Here is a 15,954-nt window from a genome sequence, read left to right as displayed (position 1 = left end):
TCTTCAAAAGTACCAAGGTCATGAAGTGAAAGAAAGACTGAGAAACTGTTCCAGACTGACTGATCAGCTGAAGACAACTGAATCCATCAAACTGGCTCCTTTTACTATAAAAGTCTTTATTGGGAAAACTGATAAAATCTGAGTTGGGTCTGCAAATGCCACGGCAATATTTGAATGTTAATCTCTTGAGCTGGAGGCCTGTATCATGGTCATGTAAGAAAATGCCCTTGCTCCTAAGGAATACCCCCACGTATTAGAGTGTGGTAGAGCCTCGTGGTGACAGCATACTTTTAATTGGTTCAGTTAGAAAAGGTCCTCTACTATACTTATAGCTATTCGATAAGACTGAGACTGCTTCAAAACAAAGTGAAATCAATAAATTATGCAAGTAAAACTCAGAGTAGCGCTAGGCACAATAGGCCTCACTAACTGTAGCTATTATTAGTAACATTATGACCACTGTCAGTTGGGGAGAGATTATTTGTAAGTCCTTGCAAGTGCCTCAGTTTATGATTGCTGCTAAATATAATGGCAGTAATCCTTAAGCTTCAATATTGCTTTAAAACTCCTCAGAAAAAGAAAAGCGGAGAAGGCACAGGTGATTGATCACAGACATTCTCTCCTGGATGAGATTTGAGCTCTCAACTTGTTTTCCATCTGACTAACAAGAGAAGACTCACTTTCACTAAGCAAAGAAACAAAAAATACAATCAGATGTTTCATGCTACAGAGCAAGTCTCTGAAGAGATCAACACTTTTATAAGACAGTATGGGGTGGGGGTGGGGGAGGAGCAACAGATCAGTGACCATCAATACAAAATGCTACATTTTATATGTTCTCTTCACCACCCCTACATGCACTTTAGTGACCTAAAAAAACCCGTATCTAGCAAGGGGAAACAAATGGACTGGTTCCTGGGAAAATTCGTGTTTTATAATTTAAAAGTAAACATCTCCTTTCAAATGGCCACTACCAAAATCTTTCATTCTTGCTGAGATTCGACCATTACTCCCTTTCCCTCCCCTTCCCCTCCTAACTCACTGGCCTGAGGCAAGAAGTTTAGGAGAATTTTTCAAAGGAATGAAACATAAACCCAGAAAGGGCCAGAAAGTATACTGGTACTGGCCAGTAAACTGAAGCTGCTGAGGTGAGGGGATGGGAAGGAAGCCGAGGAAAAGGACATCCAAAAATTCAATACCACCTACATGCTATATAGGGGGATAGGTTCATTTACTATAAAAAGCTCAGATCTCTTTCTCAATAAAAAATAATTTTTTTTCAGGGCGCCTGGGTGGCTCAGTCGGTTAAGCGTCTGCCTTCAGCTCAAGTCATGATCCCAGGATCCTGGAATGGAGCCCTGCGTCATCGGGCCCCCTGCTCAGTGAGGAGCATGCTTCTCCCTCTCCCTCTGCGCTCCCCCTGCTTCTGCGCTTCGCTCAAAAAATAAAATCTTTAAAAAATTTTTGTTCAATTTTGGTTCTCTCAAATTTTTCACTGAAATATTCTGACCATAGAAATGTATATTGTTTCACATTAATACCACTTACATATTCATTATAATTGTTATGTCAGTTTCATTAGAGGCAAGTAATTTATCTTTCATTTTTAGTAACTGTGTATTTTCAAAATGAATTTTATAATCAATATTCTAAGCAGAGTCAAAAATCCCCAGTGTTCAGATTTCCATATGTCAGCACAATCAACCAGATGGTTAATGGTCCACTTGGTAGAATCAAGACATCTTAGGAAGTAGTTTATGTTTTGCTTTTGGACTTAACATTTTATGGGGTTAAAAAACAAACTTTGATATTTTTCAACCAAATTTATAATTCTTTTTGCAATTCCCAAGAAGCAACAAAAAACCTGACAGTTTACACAAGCAACCGACAGGATAGCTTGTGCCACCCCCATTTTATTGAGGTAGAAACAGAGTCCAGGAAGTACCAGCCTTAGCCCTGGACACAAAGATGAAGTGACAGCCCACAGTCAGAACCCAGGCTGCCTGGTCCAAGAGGGGAGTCAAGTCTTAACAAAAAGATCAAGAAGTCAGATGAGATACTGGATAAATAAATCATACTGGCTATGAGATACTGGATAAATAAAAAAGCAACTAAGGATAGTAGGCAGATGAATACAGCCATGTCCCTATGAATAGAGATTATAATCATCTCTTTTTATAAGCCAACCTCCTTTAGTTCAGCCAAGAATACTGGTGCTTTGTGCATATGTCTCTAAGGTCTAACTGGCTTTATGTATTAGGATTTTTGAGCTGAAATTTATTGACTTTATTTTATAACCAAATTTTGGATTAGAACCTTCAGACAAAATGAGAATATAATGACATTATATTGCAGAGTAGGCTGCTGACTGCAGAATTAAATTTGGGGTGAATCTTAAGTACACACTCCCTGAGTGCAGAAATGTCAAAACAAACTCCAGAAGCAAAGCCTGATTACCTAAGTGTTCAAACTTCAGGCCTCTCTCACTAGTCAGACGCTTGTCGTTTGCATCCTATTTGAAGCTGGAAACATCTGCCACCAAATATTTTACTCAAGTAAGTTTTGTTCCTTAAATGTCATGGCTAGCAAGAATACAGTATCACCATCCCTTACCAAAGATCCTAAGGGTCAGAAGATTTTTAGAATTCAGAATTTTTTAGATTTAGAAAGGTACCATAGCCATATACTATATACTATGTGACACCCCAGAAGTGTCTGCCCAATGGCCCCCTACTATCACACTGATACTTTTGCAGTAAAAATTGTGCAAACTCACTCAACCCAAAGTGAACTAACTCAAGAATATAAATAGCCTCATCTCAGTTCAGACCAAGTATGACCATCCAATGAGCTTCAGCACCAAACTTAGCGTAAAATTTTTTTTTTATTTTTCAGAGCTTTCAGATTTCAGAACTGAGTTTAGGATTTCAGAATTAAATACAGAATTTCAGAATAATAAAAATTCCATGTCAATTACCAAGAAATCTACCCTCCCTGAACTTTTAAAAGCAAAGTACCAAAGAATATAGAAAAGTCTTGTTTCCTGTCATACACATGGTTCAATAAAGTAATCCCATCAAAAAGAAGAAGTCTGGAAAGGTCAGGTCTCTGACAAGATGAAATGTTCAGAAATATAATAACCAGGTTAGGGGGAAAAAAATTTTTTTTAGGGGAAAATTTTTAAAGTAGCCAAACACTGGGGCTTTAAAAAAAGTATGCAAAAATGTGAAAAACCATTCCAAACTTTCAGTGCAGGTGAATATGCTAAATAAATTATGGAAAATTACATAAATCAGCTTTTAACTACTATCAGAAAATGTGCTATGAGAAAGAAGCAATCCCATCTCAAGCTTCAGTCTCAACTGCTCACTTGGACTAACATTCCTGAGTTATTTCCAGGGAGGGCAACGGTCATCAAAGTCACCGTTCTGTCACTTGCAGTGGTCTTGGCCGTATATGCTCTGTCTCACAGGTGCAGAACAGTTTGACGTTTCCTCTCCAAACAACTCAGGGCACCGAAAGTTAGCACAGAGCAGCATGCAGTCAGGACTTCCGAATGGGGAAGAATACACCAGAAGCCCGCTTTTCACACAACCCCATCCCTCACAGGTTTGAAACAATGACACAAACAGAGGTAAATTCTGAAAGGGTATGAAGCCCAAGCATTCTAAGGATTAGGTTGTGTGCAAGCCAGGTGGGGGAAGTAGAGTCTTTCTACACTCCTATTGAATTACACACGCTCTTGTGACAATCTGAGTGACTATGGGAACTTGAGAGTTATAAAGTGGTATTCAGGGTGAAACCGGTGAGCCAGGGCAAAGTTTTACACTCACTTTGTGAGAAGTGTGAAATCTGCCACAAGCTTTACTTGTAAGTAGACATTCAAGTCTTTTTTTCATTTCAATTCACCCAACACCCCTCAAAAACCTACAACATATCAAAGCACAAGCTGGACAAGGAGAACACAAGCACAGCAATGAACAAATGGCCACCAGGAAGTCAAAGCTGAAAAAGCAGTGACTCAGGATGCAGAATCTATAGACGCACTGCCATGAGCATGTCTCAGTGTTGTTTTCAGATGAGAGACAGATACCCTGCTACTGCATACCTAAGCCACACTTCAAAACATAACTGATGGGAAAAATCACTCTGAATGACTGACAGCAACACCCACTGAAAAATGAGACCAGAACTTGTGCGAGTCTCTATTTACACAGTTAAGTTATATAATACACCATTTTTAATAAGCATTCAGCAAAAACAGACACAGAACCAAAACAAGTAAAAAATTTATTTGGTTGCTTCTTATGAACCCAAGAGCTAAACATTTAAAACACAAAAGCTATTTAGTCAATTCACTGATACAATCCAACTTGTGCAACGTGACAACCACTGATCAAACAGTTAAATCAACGTGGCATCACTGAAATTCTGGACTCCTTTGTATCTAAGACAGAAATCCAAGATATGACCAGGCAGTCAATAAATCCATATGTAAAATAAACATTTTGAAATACAGGATGCTCTGAAATACTATCACTGATCAGCTTCTTTGTCACTGGAACAGGGCATACTTTTGAAAAAGAAAATAAAAGCTCAAATTTACTGTTTTCTAAAGGAAATAAAGTAAAAAAAAAAAAAAAAAAAAAGGTGACCACTGGATATTATATAAGACTGATGAATCACTGACCTCTACCTCTGAAACCAGTAACACATATGTTAATTGAATTTAATTTTTTTAAAACAGGTGACCATTCATTACACTATTACCCCTATAGTTGTTGTCTACAACATACACAGAGAGAGACACTAATATGTATGTGCCAACAGAGCTTTAGGCAGCCTCTTAGGATTGTGACAAAGAATACATTGCCTTTTATTAACCCTAGATTAATTATCTGAACAGTAACCTTCTAATTTTTATATATAATTTCTCAGCATCCTCTAGGAAAAGGTTTTCTCTAAAATAATACCCACCTTGCACCTAAAGAACTGAATGCAGTTCTTCCACTACCTTCCTTTGGCCAAGCAGCTTCTCTATCTTTCTAAGTCCTTATGTCTGTAGATTATGTCTCGGATGTCCTGAGCACAGACTACGTGATCACCAGCTAACATTCTTTTTCTTTTTAAATCCTTAATCCATTGTAGTCGCATGATTGACACAGAATAAAAATGAATGCACATACTCTTAAAGAAGTTCTTCCATGTGCTAAGTTAAACTACAATCTATTACAGACATAAAGATTTTTTTCTGTTAAATTATTTTGATCCTATTGTTTGTCACTTAAAACGTAATAATTCTACCTGTTACATAGATCTTACTTAGATGGTTGAGAACTGAATGTATCCATCTCATACCAGTCATCTTACTAAAGGTATTTCTGAGTGTTTCTGAGGTTTTACTAAATAAATAAAACAAATGACTAACCAACAAACTTTCCATAATGTCCTAGGTGTTTTCAGGGGCGCCTGGGTGGCTCAGTCGGTTAAGTGTCTGCCTTCGGCTTAGGTCATGATCCCAGGGTCCTGGGACTGAGCCCTGCATTGGGCTCTCTGTTCAGCGGGGAGTCTGCTTCTCTCTCTCTCTCTGTCCTTCCCCCTGGCTCATGCGCACACACACAGACATGCGCTCTCATTCTCTCAAATAAATAAAATCTTTAACAAAAAATGTCCTAATTTTCGGGGCGTCTGGGTGGCTCAGATGGTTAAGCGTCTGCCTTTGGCTCAGATCATGATCCAGGGTCCTGCGATCGAGCCCCGCATCGGGCTCCCTGCTTGGCAGGGAGCCTGCTTCTCCCTCTCCCTGTAACATTCCCCCTGCTTGTGCTCTCTCACTCTGTCAAATAAATAAATTAAAATCTTTTTTTAAAAAATGTCCTAACTTTCAATATGGTATCATGGAAGGCTTGACACAATGTACAGTAGGGTAATAAACTGCCAATTCATAGTTAAATTTAAAACACAGATCAACTAAATGTACATCTTTGCCTTGCCCTCTCAAAACCCAAATTTTCTCACTTTTCCTTTTCTTAATAAAATCAAGAGCAAACAATAAGCTGTTTTAGACACCAAAGACATTAATTAGAACACCTTCCAAAGAGGTTTACTTTGGGTTTTGGAGTTGGTTTTTTAAAATCTTACTAGCATATACCCAAATGTGTAAACACACATACACGCACGCATGCACGTGAGAAAAGCAAAAGTTCTCACTGAGTGGGCCCAAGTAACTCACTTACCTTGTCTCAGGGTTGTAGCCTAATATGTAGAAAAATGAATCCACTCGAGCTTTAAACTCTCTAGCAGCAAATATGTCAGAAAAATGGGAGATGTTACACTTCCCTCTGAAAATAAACAAGCATAAAAAATACATTAGTATTACCATCAACTGCTTTGCAAACTGAAACACTACTGGAGGGACAGAGGCAGGGGAAGATAAAACTAAATCCACGTTACTCTAAAAACATGCAGAATATGGTTACAGACTCCAAAATTACCAATTCAGAAAACTAGGAGTTCCCAAAAGAACTAAGAAAACGTCCAAATGTTGTATTTTTTTGTTTCAGGACTGCGTCAACCTACAACTTCACAACTTAACTGCATTTACCTCAGCATTTTAGTCATGGATTAGAATTAATTAAACCACAGAGGTAAATTGAGGGCAGGGCTGTGATGAAAGGATATTAAACTACAACCGACAGGAAAAATTTAAACCACAGTTAAATTACTTTACAAAAAAAATCCGCCTAAAGCCTTTCTAAATCATCAAAACAAAATGGGCCTTTTCTTCCTCTTACTTTACTATAGGCAGAATGTAAAACTGTCAAATGTTTTTCTTCTCTTTTAATGTGCAAGGAATAAAATGACTTGGATCTTAAAACTGACAGACTTTAACTTTTTAAATACATAGATGGGCTCTAATACATAAACACACACTTCCCAAATTTTCAGGTCATGTTAAATGACAGTAAGTTGGAAAATACCTTCTCAAAGAAATACTGCAATAAAAAGAGCAGTAATATTTCCAGGTTCATCTACCAACACAACTTAAACCGCAGTATAGCTGAAAACTCTGTAATACGACCAAACTCCTTAAAACACAAAGACACACACACACACACACACAGGTGTTGGGAGAATTTCCAGCGTTCCCAAGGAGGCAGGGAGGCTTTAAGCAATTCCCTTAGTGGTCACAGAAGGTAACTTTAACATCAAGTGGAAGCTAAGGGCTGTGAGTATAGCAGATGGAACTGGAGAATCAATAGCACATCAGCAGCTCACATGGGATGCTTCCAGGGGAATGAATTCCTACCACTTCAACAGGCATTCCATTCCCATGAGGACTCCGTGAGTTGGCACATTAACAACATACACACCAGCTAATGACCAAGGTGTCAGAGAAAGAAACTAGCTGAGGGATAGCAACATGGGGATGACATTCATTTGCTTCCTATAAAGAAATTAAAAAGCAACACCCTCCTTTTCCACAGAGTTTAAGCCTCAGTAATGGGCAGAAGCTAACTAAGCCTCAGTGTGACCAAAGCCTCAGTAATGGGCAGAAGCTAACTAAGATGGGGTTCAACCTCCATTTTAAAAATGAAACAAAAATGCTTTTGATTTATTGACGTTCCTTTGGGAAATACTGATAACATAATGCAGGGCTGTTGAGCACTTGAAATGTGTCTGCTCCAACTGAAGAGAACTGGATTTTAAATTTTATTTAATCTTAATTAACGTAAATTTAAACAGCCACGTGTTGCTGGTGGCTACCATACTGAACAGCACAGATTTAAGTAACATTTCCAACACCACAGAAAGTTCCACTGGAAGCACTGATTTCTAAGTAACAAGATACAATTAAAGGGAAATATGGACTAGGAATCAACTTTGCAGGCCCAGGACCTATCTCTATCTAGTATGTAGCTGGAACTAAAATGAGCTTCTGGAAAAGAAAAAGCAGGTAAGATACTTTCACAGATGAACAAACAATGCACTCACTCTGAAACTAACTACCCATCAGTCTGATGTGATTTAGTCCCTGAAACCCATAAAAAAATCGGTAAGTTCCTTCATCAGCTAAACAGGGATAAGAACACCTATTATACCCACCTCATATTAAGGAGATCAAATAAGAAGTCTATGAAACTTTATACACCGAAGTGCTACACAAAATAAGTTATTTCCATCACTGTCTGTAACTGGAGGAAAGTGATTCCTCTTTTACTAGTCTTCAGCATTACATGCAAGTGTACCCTATCAATGTATTAGTTAAAGGTATAGAAACCCTACCAACCCACAATTCTAAACACAGGCACTGGAAAACAGGTATGTTTTGTTCAGGAAATGGTTTCTCAGTCCCAGCACTACTGACATTTTGGACTGAATAATTCATTTTTGTTAGGGGCTGTCCTATACTTAGCAGTATCCCTGGATATAGTACCCCCACATCGCAACCACACACATCATTGTTACGATCAAAAATATCTAAAGACATTGCCAAATGTTCCGTGGGGAGAGCAACACAACTGGTTTAGGGAAAGCCAGAAGCAGCAGGAACAGAAGCATATCATCTGATAAATGACCATGAAACTGTAATGAATGATCTCATCTACCACTATGTCCTCTATTTGCTTTCTATTTGGTTATGTGAAAGGTATTGATTTTTGTATGTTAATTTTATATCCTGCTACATGACTGAATTCTTTATTATTTGATAGTTTAATCATTCGTTTTCTGAGGTTTTCCAGGTATATTAACTGTTGTTTGCAAATAAACATAGTTTTACATCTCTTTTACTCTTTATTTTTTTTAAAGAGTTATTTACTTGAAAGAGAAACAGAGACAGAGACAGAGAGAGCACAAACAGGGGGAGAGGCAGAGAGAGAGGGAGAAGCAGACTCCTCGCTGACTGGGAGCCCCACGTGGGGTTCGATCCCAGGACCCGGAGATCACGACCTGAGCCGAAGGCAGATGCTTAACCATCTGAGCCACCCAGGCACCCTTTTTTTTTACTCCTTCTTAACACCTGAATTGCACTGACCCTCCCACACAATGCGGAAAGCAATGGAAATAATGGGCACCCTTGCCTTGTTCCTAATCTCGGTGGAAATGTCTCTCAGGTATTACTATTAAATATGATGCTAGCTTTAGAAATAATCACTGCTTTAGAGATATGGGGTTTTGTTTCCCCTTAGATGTAACAATATGGTATACAATATTAGTAGAGTCTCTAATAGTGAACCTACCTTGCATTCCTGGAATAAATCCCAACTGGTCATAATGTCACTTTTAATGATATTAAAATTTTTAAAGGATTCGATTAATTAGATTTAATATTTTTCTCTTCATTAATTTCTATTTTTATTTCTATTTTCCTTCTCTGTGCTTTTTTGCTGTATAATAGCTTTCATTCATAATAGCCTAGAAACAATCCAAATGTCCATCAATAAGGAAATGGGTAAAATATCATTATATATTTGTAAAATGAAATACTTCACAATACAAAGGAAAGAAGTACTGATACATAGCACATCATGGAGAAAAAGTCTCAAATATTAAATGTTGAGTAAAAGTAGCCAGGCACACAAAAGGCACATACTGTATGATTCCATTTCTAGTGAATGAATTTCTAGAACAGGCAAAAGTAATTTGTGGTGAGAGAAATCAGAATAATGGTTGCTTCTGGGTGGGAAGTTTTAAGAGGAGAGTAGCTCAAGAGAACTTTCTGGGATGATGGGAATATTACATGCCGTGTTCAGGGTCAAACAAATTTATCAAAGTTCGTGAAAATATAAACTTAAAATGTGTGTTTTACTGTATAAGTATTTTTAAAGTATTAGGGGAAAATAAAACAGCAAGAGTCACTAGCAGGTAACCATGGCTGTTCAAAGTTCTGTTCTTGGGGCACCCGGGTGGCTCAGTCGGTTAAGCATCAGACTCTTGGTTTCGGCTCGGGTCCTTAGATGGAGCCCTGCGTCAGGCTCCATGCTCAGCATGCAGTCTGCTTATCCCTCCCCCTCTACCTCCGCTCGCATGCTCTTTCTCTCTCAAATAAATAAATAAATAAATAAATAAATAAATAAATAAAATCTCTTTAAAAAAATAAAAAATAAAGTTGCTATTCTTGGCAATTAATGAGCCATCCTGTATGTAGCCCTGAGTACTAACTAGAGCTGAAGATAGAGCAGGCAAGCCCACTATGGTTGGCATCCATTTTGAAATATCTTTCATATCACCTCTTGCTGAAGAGTAGAGCTTATATTTTAAAGACTAGAGATTACATTTAGAAAGTATGTATCATTTTAAGCATTCAATATTTTTTTTCTCCAAAGCACTCTTTTCATCTACTCTCTCAAAAGCAGTACATTATTTGACATTGTTTGTGGAATGAAGGAAGAGAGACTGTTAAGAGAAAATTGCCATCACTCTCACCGTGCTGAAATATCTGATTTCAGAGCCTCCAAGGTCCTATATGCCCCATTTCTAATGGGATGCTTCACTGTTAACAGAAATATGACTATTTAAGGGGCCTTTCATTCATCAGAAACAACGGCTTCCTGCTGGACTCATTTTGGTATACCTTGGTATTCCTTGGTGTGGTGCCCCACAGTTCCACCCTGGGCGCTGCACCATTTGACAAGTGCCCCAACTGGTGGGAGGAGGCGATCTGAAGGGGATGAAGGAGGAGGAAAAGAACCACCTTACACAGGAGAGAATATAAATGGAAATATGGCCCAGAAATTCATTCCATCGAAACTATCCGTAACTGGGAAAGTCTCTGTAGATTCCCAGGCATGTGCGAACCTCAGAGAAACTTGGAACGAGGCGCACAGGCAATGCACAGAATGCTTAGAGCAGCAGGCCTGCCCACAGCTTTGGTCATCACCCTTGCCTGAGCACAAAAAAGATCTTGAGACAGAGTCAGCATCTTGTCAACTGTGAGCCATTTGACTAATGACAGGCACAGAAGTTTTTTTAAAGTTTCTTTTCTGTTTTTCATTCTTCTGTTTCTCTTGCCTTCCCAGGGGTTATCTTTCTACAATTCATCTTGACTCGTGTACGGTGTTTTGAGAATATGGCTCCACATAGTTTCCTAAATAGTTACTGTATGTGTGACAACTGACATCACTTCCACTTCAACGCCTCTGCCTCCCCACTGTCAAATGGAACTGTTTTAAGCATCTCTTCTACATATGCTGAGCTGGACATCACTGCATCCTTTTGATTTATTTGTTGTTCTTTTAATCATTTAAGCTGGGAACTCAATCATTTGTTTTTTCATTTATATTGATGTGTTTAGTGTAACTAGCCTTCTTTTGATCAGTATTTTAAATACATGCCACAGATTCTAGTACACTGTATTTTTACTGTTGTTTTTAAAAATTTATTTAATTTCAGTTTTTATTTCCCCTTCTACTCAGGTGTTGTTTAGTAGGAAGCTTTATTTTTTTAAGTTTTTTATTTTAATTCCAGTGTAGTTAACATGCAGTGTTATATTAATTTCAGGTGCACAATACAGTGAGCCAACAGTTCTATACGTTACTCAGTGCTCATCATGGTAAGTGTCCCCCTCCCCTCCGGTGACCATCAGTGTGTTCTCTATAGTTAAGAAATAGGAAGTTTCAAATTTCCAGGTGATAGGGTCTTTCAGTTCTTTGTTTTTGTTTGTAAACTACAGTTTTATTGCCTTTTAATCAGATAAATGTTTTCTTTGTGTTCTAACATATGATGAATTTGAGAATGTGCCAAGGTACATAAAAAGAATGTGTATTCTTTATTAGTGGGGTACAGAGTTCAATGTATGTCTGTAAGATTAAATGCACAGAAATAAATGTGTAACAAGAATGGTAACATCTCTATGAAGAAAAGTCTTAAATACTCCTGAGTGACACAAAAATAAACATGAAAAAATGGAAAAACATCCCTTGTTCTGGGATAGGAAAACTCAACATGGCATTTCTCCATAGTTTGAGCTATAAACTCAATGCCATCAACCAGCTATTTAATAGAATGAAACACTTTACTATGAAGATTCACAGGAAAAACAAATAACTGAGAAAGGGGAAACTATCAGTATTACGGTAAAAAATACTACAATGCCTCTACAATTAAAAGAGCATGGCGGTGGCACATAAATAAACAGACGACAGAATAACAAGTCTGGATTACACATGGAAAGTAATCTATGACAAAGGTGGCATCTTGAACCACTGAGGTAAAGATAGGCTTTTTGGTCTATGTGCTGCTGAAGTGAACACAAGATAGGCTTTTTAATAAATGGTGCTGGGACGACTGGGTAGACCTCCTCTGTAAATCAGGTGCAGGGAGAGGCTTTCTAAGTAGTACTCAAAGGCGTGAGGGAATAAATGAAAAGACTGCCAAACTTGACTAGGTAAAAGTAAGTATTGCAGAATTTTTTTTAAAAACCATAAAACTGTCAAGTGGGAGCAAACATTTGCAACATATACAAGAGAAAATGTAAAGAACTTTTACAGACAGACAAAAAAAATCCCAAAGGAAATGACATGAACAGATAACTCACCAAAAAAGACAAAAATATCCTTCAAACATAATGGAAAAACGCTCAAACTCACTCACTGTTAGCAAAATAAAGTAGAATACTGAGATACTATTTCTCACCTATCAGACTGGCACTATGATAAAAAATAAAACCACACGTTCTATTGGGGAAACAGAGGGAATGCAAATGGGCATATGCTTTCTGGAGGAAAACCACATATACATACGCCTTTCAACCCAGCAATCTCTCTCTGATGAATCTACCCTAAAGATTCACATCCAACAATAAGGAACTACATATGCGCTAGGATATTCACTGCAGCATCATTTATAACTGAAACATCCTGGAAACAACCTAAATGACCATTCACAAGAGAGCACTAAATAAACTAGGGTCCAGCCACACAGTGGAGTTCTATGCAGCTGTAAAAGAGAATGAGGAAGATCTCTATGAACTGATACGGAACAATTTCCAAAACATACCATTAAGTAAAAACCACCAAACACAGAAGCGTATCTGTAGGATGCTACCCTTATATAAGAAAGAAGAGGTTATAAGAACACAGACATGTATTTGCTCATTTGAAATGAAAACATGCAGGAGGGATAAACTAAGAAGCAAAGCAATCAGTTACCGATAGCAGATGGGTAGAAAAGAGGTGGGGGATGGGACCATGGTAAGAGAGTTGACAACTACACGTCTGTCCACGGCCCTGACCCTCAGAAGCACAGCCACAGCCCACACACCCTCATATACCCAAAACTTAACAACAGTGCACATCCGCCAGGAGGAGCTAGAAGCGGAAGGCAAAGTCCAACAGGTGAACCTAACTCTATTACAAATACGTAACACAGCCACACATAAGGCGGTGTGAAAGAACAGAACTGACCTAAGCTATGTTGGAAAATGCTATCTTGCCGATATATTTCAAGACTAAAGACAAAAATTTAGTCAGTAAATCTGTTTCTCACAGGGACATGGGTTACAAATTCTGAAACTATGTATTCTTGAAGAAAATAAAGATATTATATTTTAATAACAACGGAATTTTTCACTGTTGAAGAAAAAAGTTGCAAAAAAAGGCATGATAAAATGAATCTTGTGGTGTTGGACTAGAAGCTTGCCTTCCCTCTCTGCTCTTAGCCACGCGAAGATACAAGAAGTTGGCAGTCTGCAAACTAGAAGAGGGATCTCACCAGAACTCAAACACGCTGTACTCTGATCTCAGACTTCCAGCTTCCAGAACTGTGAGAAATAAATTTCTGTTATTTACAAGCCACCCAGTCTATGGTATTTTGTCACAGCAGCTTGAATGGAGTAAGACATTAGTGAAATTCAAAAGGGTCTTCAGTTCAATTGTATCGTACTAATGCCAATTTCCTGGTTCTGATAACCATACTATAGTTATGTCAGATGTTAACGCTGAGGAAGACTAGGGGAAACGCAGGACTTACAACTTTTCTGTGTGGGGTAGCTCCAGATAAAAGAATTTTTACAGGACTGACAAGTACTCAAGAGCAGAGAGAGTATATTGTTCAGGTGGGTGCTCCCAGAACCTCAGAGCCCTTCCCCAACTAGCAGCTCAATGACCTGTTAAATGATGGATGAACCAATAAATAAAATGACTGTCAAGTTACGGTGTCTAATGAAGTACTGAGCACATACAGACAAAACAATAAAAATGCTGAAGGTCGAAGTTATTTCACATATAAAAACAACAGTTAATTAAAGCCAGGAAATGATCTTGGAACTGCAAAACTAAAAGCTCTGAGGCATCATGAAGCCCCTCAGGGAACTCTTAGGAGCTCAAGGACCTGTGTCAATGCTTAGAATGGCTGGGGAACCATACAAAGATGTAATCAGCCTGTACCAATCACTATAAGTATGATCCTAAATGCCCATAACAAACTAAAGAGATCAATTAATTCAGAATGAAAAGGGGGGAGATTAGAAGCTCTGCAGAGCCAGTTCAGGGTTTCTTGGCCCAGGGGGCTGCCAGAAATTCACTCTAAAACATATTCCTATAAGACAAATTCCTAGCTAAGATGATAGCTTGTCACCTGACCTGCCTGAGGATATTTTTTTTCTAAGTGATTCCTTGAAGAAGCAGATAATCAGAAAGTGGGGAAACAGCCCTGAAGTCGTTGAGACATTTCTGATACTTGGGAATTCGATGTTACAGGTGCACAGGAAAGCTGAAAATGCTGCCACGTCATATGTTCACGGTCCAATCACAAAGCAATCTCTCTAGATCCTTTCATTGATCATCAATAAAACATGATCCTTAGGGTGAAAAAAGTAACACAGCAAACAAATTGCAAGCAATAATTTTTATTTAGCGTAATAAAATTTATCTGCTCGTTCTCAGAACAGGTTTATCTGCTCATTCTTAGAGCATCTAGAGATGGCTCCTCGAGCTAAACTCTCCCTCCCATACCTGAAGTAATCGAAGCATCCAATCATCTCAGCCAAGAGGCAACAGAAAAATAAAATAAATGGATGCTGAATAATTGTGTCATCAATAACTCGGTACGGAACTACATTTAATTTCACTTTTTCTTTTCTTCCTTTTATGCTCTAAGTCCCAAGTCAGATTCAATGACTGTAAGCACTACTTATGCTATATTGGGAAGGAGGCATTCTGAGAGACTTTTTCACACCCCTTATCTTACTGAATGTAGAATCAGAAGATGTGTGGTTCAGGGTTCTATCACTTAATCATGTGGCCTTGAGTAAGTTTGTCAAAAGGACGGCTCAAAGTTAACAAACTTGACCTTGATCACAAAACTATGTGGCAGAGCCAAGATTCAAACTGAAGTCTTCTCATTTCGGGGTGCCTGGGTGGCTCAGTCGGTTAAGTATTTGACTCTTGGTTTCAGCTCAGGTCATGATCTCAGGGTCATGAGATCAAGCCCCACATTGGGCTCCACACTGGGCAGGGAGTCTGCTAGAGATCCCCTCCCCCTCCCTCTTTCTCTGCCCCTCCTCCTGCTTATGTGCTCATATTCTCTCTCTCTCTCTCAAATAAAAAAATCTTAAACAAAACAAACAAACAAAAAAACTGAAGTCTTCTCATTTCAATCTGGTGTTTTTACTATTTTATCAGCATGGGCCAAAAACACATACTAGGGAGTAAGGAGAACTCAAAAATACTTCTCTCAAGATACTAACTTTACTATATGCTACTGATAAATGTAATGAAGAAAAGAAAACAGGGCGCCTGGGTGGCTCAGTTGGTTAAGCCTTCGTCTGTCTTCGGCTCAGGTCACGATCCCAGGGTCCTTGGATGGAGCCCCGCGTTAGGCTCCCTGCTCAGCAGGGAGTCAGCTTCTTCCCCTCCCTCTGCTGCTCCCCCTGCTTGTGCGCTCTCTAATAAATAAATAAAATCTTTTAAAAGAGAGAGAGAGAGAGAGAGAGAGAGAGAGAGAGAGAAAGAA

General features: G+C 38.6%; 1 protein-coding gene across 4 annotated transcripts in view; it reads right to left on the bottom strand.

The window, feature by feature from the left end:
* RERE (arginine-glutamic acid dipeptide repeats) overlaps positions 1-15,954 on the bottom strand; it is a 415,425-nt gene that overhangs the window by 151,307 nt on the left and 248,164 nt on the right. For all 4 annotated transcript variants that reach the window (XM_032394228.1, XM_032394236.1, XM_032394219.1 and 1 more), the window contains one exon: positions 6,237-6,341. In XM_032394228.1, coding sequence (XP_032250119.1) covers positions 6,237-6,341 — 105 coding nt within the window. The remainder of the gene's footprint in view (positions 1-6,236; positions 6,342-15,954) is intronic.

This window comes from Phoca vitulina, unplaced genomic scaffold, assembly GCF_004348235.1.
Source record: "Phoca vitulina isolate PV1807 unplaced genomic scaffold, GSC_HSeal_1.0 scaffold2, whole genome shotgun sequence".
In the NCBI taxonomy this organism is placed as follows: domain Eukaryota; kingdom Metazoa; phylum Chordata; class Mammalia; order Carnivora; family Phocidae; genus Phoca; species Phoca vitulina.
The sequence above is the reverse complement of the archived record's forward strand: the minus strand, read 5'-3'. Positions and strand labels throughout refer to the sequence as shown.